The sequence below is a fragment of the Mytilus californianus genome, unplaced genomic scaffold (genome assembly GCF_021869535.1).
Source record: "Mytilus californianus isolate M0D057914Y unplaced genomic scaffold, xbMytCali1.0.p SCAF_12, whole genome shotgun sequence".
NCBI lineage: Eukaryota > Metazoa > Mollusca > Bivalvia > Mytilida > Mytilidae > Mytilus > Mytilus californianus.
In genome coordinates this window covers 64751480-64757479 of record NW_026262604.1, presented here as the reverse complement: position 1 = coordinate 64757479, position 6000 = coordinate 64751480, and the positions used below count along the sequence as shown (strand labels likewise).

At 33.8% G+C, this 6000-nt stretch overlaps 1 protein-coding gene across 1 annotated transcript; it reads left to right on the top strand.

Annotated features, from left to right (window-relative positions):
- The first annotated feature begins 1267 nt into the window (after positions 1-1267).
- Positions 1268-4256, top strand: LOC127721172 (uncharacterized). The gene is given in 3 exon segments (XM_052227843.1): positions 1268-1291; positions 3496-3982; positions 3985-4256. Coding segments are annotated over 3 exon segments (783 nt in total).
- The last annotated feature ends 1744 nt before the right edge of the window (positions 4257-6000 follow it).

Below are 6000 nucleotides of genomic sequence, written 5' to 3'. Positions count from 1 at the left end.
TTAAGGAATAACTGTAATATTTTTTCTGTCTATGAAGAAATAATATAAAAAATGTGGTGCACACTGAATAACCCGCGTAGCGGGTTATTTTAAAGTGTGCACCACATGTTTTATGTTATTTCGAATAGACAGACAAATATTACAGTCATTTCTTATAATTTAATTCTAAATTCCATTTTAAACCGAAGTAAACCATGAAAAAACGTTGATGACATCACGGTCACATGACAAAATTATGTCTATGAGCTGATAAACAAAACAACGTCAGCCAATCAGAAGACGCGTTACATTCCAAATTAAATTATAAAGAGAAGAAACGGATCGAATATTTTTTTTATGATCCTTTGAGTTATTTTATACCTTATACCCCGCTTACGTTGCTATGTAAACTTATCCCCGGCTTAGTATATTTCTAGGATTCTGATTGGTTAACGCACGTCGTTACAAAACCCATAGCCCCTGTGTGTTGCTAACCCATATCCCCGGACGTTGCTACCCATTACATAGGGGAATTTCACGCGCGTTTTCCTTAGTTCCATGGTTGTTCCTTATGAAATATCGAATTCTGTAGATTTTCCATGATGTCTGTATAATTAAATATTTAATCCACTAACGATTTTATCTTATTATATCGATTATTTGCACACATTTTAGTAAATCGTCACTATGCAGCCACATTGTCAATGAATGGTACTACTGACCTAGCTATGCAAATGACCCACGTTGACGTCACACCGTTTATGATGTAACTCTCACAACATTGCGCGCCAAATTCGACCCATTTCAGTTTCTCTGTCTCTAGTTTAAAAACGTCTTATATTTGTCTACCTGTAGGGTTCTACCAAAGGTAGTACCCTACACCCCGTTAAAAATATGTCAAATTCCCAAATTTCAATAAAAGATATTTAAAAAATGAAAAAAACGTTGATTTCACGTTTAACTTTGTGGTCGAATTTCTCTAAATATCGCCAGATTTAGACTAAGACCGGGGATAAATTCGTTATCTACGTTCATATCCGTAGATATGGATATTTTACCACCCTTCAGTACCCTGTACACCCTTCGGCTGCGCCTCAGGGTGTACTTGGATACTTCAGGGTGTTAAAATATCCATATCTACGGATATGAACGTAGATAACTTATAATGTTATCGACGTATTTAAATATTTATCTGTTGGTTTTAAATGCTCCTCAACTTTGTAATTGTATCGGCATTACTCCTGCAAGAAGAAGCATTAAACTGGACCCCTGTTTCGCTCATATCAAAATGTTTGTGGCTGAGCTTCAATCAGTAAGTGGCAAGTTTAGAGAAGCATGCGCGCAACAACTTAGTAAACGAAGTCTCCATTATTAGAAATATATTGCTGAAATTTCTGTTCTTTAAATTTTTATTTACCCTGAAAAGGCGGGCGAAAGAAGTTTGATTTTAATTGGCCACACTGGAATTTGATATTCGCTGCCAAGTGGGCGACGGAAATGGAATTTTTATGGGCCCACACTGAAATTTACTTGCCAATGGCGAGTAGACGAACGCTAGTTTCAAACCCTGAGTTTTTACAACGACTGGGTCGATGCTACTGCTAGTCGACTCTTCATTCCATAATGTATCACCAGCCCAATAATATATTTATACACGTCTTTCCTGTACATACACTGTAAATCAAAAGCTAAAAAAGTCGAGTTCTAATTTCAACCAAATAGGCATAGCTAGCCTCATCTCAAGTAGATCTGTAAAACATACTGTTTATTTCCTTTGTGTTAAATGAGACACGGAGTTTTATGGTTGAATTAGTAGAGATTTTTTGTACAAATGTTTTGTCTGCCGAAATCGTATTCCAAATATAATTTTATTTTTCATGATTGAATCTATCATCGTATTATTTTCTTTGAAATAACAAAGTTAGGTTATATTTGTGTACAAACATTGATTAAAGTACAACTAGGCATCTGTGTATTTTTTTATTTAAATTGTATATTCATCATAATCTTTATGTTTTATATATTTATTTTACACTGAACAAATTATCTTTTTGTTTAAATATCTGATGATTTCAATTTTTAACTGATTAAGACAGGGAACGATTATATAATCCCTTTTTTCGTTCCCCGTTAAACTGCTATATAAATTTATAATTCTTAGGTTTTTTTTTTACCAAACCAGTATAGGAACGAATTGTAGTTAAGAAGTCAGATAAGCCTCAAAATTCCAATAAAGTCGTCTGAATTGTAATTGTACAGACTGTATCCCATTCGTGATTGTGACATTGCGATTGAGTATGAATCGCATAACGGGTAATTTATGCAAACATGAGACGTTTACTATATTTACGCACCCGAAATCGCTCCTTGTTGAGTTCTGTTGATTCCCTCATGATTATTGTCTTGGTTTGTCTCTTTCTAATCGATGTACGATGTCACATTTTTTCATAAGCATAATAAGAATAGAGATACTTAGTGTATACCTACATTCTGAAAATTTGTATTATCTCAACTTGCTGTTTTCAAAACGAACGCTCACGCTATAAGAGAGTACATATACCTCTCCATGATGCACTTAACAAGGAACATGATTAGATATTACCATACTACATATTTCGGTTATAGAACGGAAATCTATTGCACTTTGGTGAATAACATACATATTTTATGTGCTGTACATTTGCAGGTATTAAGTACTGTGCTCTGTGTTGTGTATAGATTGAATGGTACCGTAGTTGGATTTCATTGTGATGAGAATGCTGTCCACTGTTTTACATCACTTGATATAAAATCCGCTTTAACTATGATTGGTCAAGGAAACATCAGTCAAGTGTACATAAAGGATCGGACAATTTATTCACTAAATACAGACTTAGACGACCAATTCCCTATAGATGATATAATAACTGCTGACGGTTGGAATCATACAAGACATCTGATTACTGCAAATAGATCCATGCCAGGACCTTCTATTATTATTTATGAAAACCAGAAAATAACAATTCTGGTTAAAAACCAAATGATAAATGAAGATGTTACTATTCACTGACATGGCGTTAACCAACTTGGATCGCCTGCAATGGATGGTGTGGCATTTCTTTCTCAATGTCCGGTACTACCGGAATAAACTTTTAATTACACCTTCCAACCGAGATTTGGGGGATCCTACTGGTATCACTCACATATAGGTAATCAAAGAGATATGGGCATGTAAGGTGCATTTATCATTCTCAGAAAAAGGGATACAGTACCATTTTAATTACAACATATTGTACAGATACAAGAATGGAATCATCTATATAACGCAATGGACCTGCTGTATGCAAATGTGAAAGATGATGTTAAATCTCCAAATTCTATTTTGATTAATGGAAGAGGAGAGTTAAAAGATAACCTTGCAACTCTAGAAATATTTCATGTTACAAAGGGGGATCGGTGTCTGTTTAGACTTATAGGCGTAGGATCAATGCACGTACAGGAGAATTGTAAAAGATGAGATTTTTTTTTGTTTTGAAGACTACACAAGAGTCAACCGAAACAGCATTACATGTCTTGAATTTCGGTTTTCCAAAAGGTAATTCATCCATAAATGGCCGCATATTTTGTTGGCCAACGGTATCCGCTCTCACTCAGCCATCTGAGGTTGATACCGACTGTAGTAGATGCACTGATGAAAAAACTTGTCACTGTAGCCATTCACTTAACTTGAAAAATGGGTCTGACATTATTATTGTTTTACTTAATCTCGGTACCGGAGCTTTCATTTCGCATCCTATTCACATGCATGGCCATACTTTCAAAGTTCTTAAAACGGAATTTCTCGAGGTTACCATTGATGGCAAATTCAAGTTGACAGAAGATAAAGAATGCAGCAATACACTTCCGAATATTAATAGCAGTTGTAATAATGCACGATGGAGAAATTCGTCGTGTAATGATTACAGTAACATCCCTGGTATTAATATAAGTGATCCTGTACGCAAAGATACAATAGTGGTACCATACGGGGATATTTGATTATAAGAATAAAAGCCAGAAACCCAGGAGTTAGGTGTATGCACTGTCACATTGATAAACATATGGTCGAGGTTATGGCGTTAATCATGTTAATGCTGAATGAATCTTTTGAGCAAATAAAAGTACCAAATGGATTACCAACATGTCACAGCTATCTGGCGGAAATGTCAGGTAAACTTAGCGCAACATCTGTGCCTCAAACAATTTCTACAATAGGTATGATCAGGTCTTTAGATAAAGTTGTCGGGAAGGCAATTTGAATCGTTTGCAACTTGCATTAACCAATCAATATTATATCAATATATAAATTAGTATCTAACTTTTAGGTTCATGTTAATCAAAGGCTTATAATTGCATTCTGAAAAATCATTTTTGAATTCGTAGTTTTTTAAATTTAAATTGGTTTTAATGATCATAAGTCTAACTTACAGAATTATCAACTATAACATTGTATAAGTTAAATCTAAGTCAAATAATTAAAGCAGTCGTTTTACAATGTTATATTTTGCGAGTGTTTCTTATCTATTCTTGATTTATGTATTGCTTTTGAAATATAAAAAAAGAAACTGAAAGGGTACGTATTTAAAACAAAAAATAATATGCGTTCTCTGAGGTATAACTTTTTGAAATCGCTGAACAGAATTTCGTTTGCAATTATATATGTATCAAGTTGATCATGTTTAGTTTGTTGACATTTGAGTTTCGTGTAATGCGCTTTGACATTGGAGTGAGAAAGAAAGAAGAAAAACGACAGATATTCGAGCGTGTTCGAATAAGAATCGTTCCTTTTCAATTTGAAAATTAAGTTATCAAAACATTTATGGAAGATACAAAAGGAACATTCAAATTCATAAGTCGATGGGAAACTGACAATACAATGGAAGAATAAGCGAAAAACGACGAAAAGACATCCAACCATCCACATACTGCCACGATTAAAACTAAACACTGAGTAACACGAACATCATAAAATAATTGGGGAGATCTAAGTTGGTTTAGATAGCTTGGCATACACTGCTAACATAAATTTGTTCTAAACAAAACGACGAGATCTATACTGTTTGATCAAGCAATCACCGTCTTTCTTGACATATGTCATCTGTTCATGAATCTCAATTCTTGAAATACTAACATTTATTTATCAATGATTCATATTTCTTATCTATCATAATTTAAGATCACATTTGAAAAAGAAAAAAAATAGTAAAATGGTGAGAACACATTGAAGAGTAATACTGTGACTTTTGCAGCTTTTTATGTTAATAGTATTTCATTGTTATTTTAGATTCAACACATATACTAATAAGTGGTGCTGTTGGAATTTTGACAGTTGTAGTACTATTGTTGTTTGGTAATATAATTTGGAAAAAGAGGACAGACTCAACTACATCCAATAATATAGAAATGCACGAACCGAGTTCATATAATTTTTTTGCAATTACTTTTAACATAAAGTTGGTTCCTGCACCAAATGAGTCTGGTTATATAGACGCTGTATTGGTTGATGTTTTTGTTTCTTTGTATGTGTGTTCTTTTCAAAGGGGAAAAAAATAAAATACAATTGAATGCAAGTTTGTAGCGGTGATTCCAAATAATGATGATATAAGACTACGGAACTGTACGATACTCCATCTGCACTGGAGGGTCCGGGATCGCGAAAAACGCTTTCAAATAATCTCTATAGCAACAGAGAAAATCAATATACTATTATCTCAAAACCGGAGAATATAAGAGACTAAGTCAAACAAGTTAATGAAGTAAAGCGCCAACTTCATCGGGACAGATGTTATAACAAAGTTAATGCATCATCAATCTAAAGATATAGTGATTTATGCAGAGTTGGTCGTCTACAACAGTAATGGTTTCAACAAAATAATGGATAATACTTTGAAGTTGAAATAAACCGACAGTAAAGGAATACCGAATTGACGTTTTTTTATAAATTTTTGCACTTGAATGCGTCTGATAAATTTACCGCTCTATTTATACCATCAGTTCTGTTAC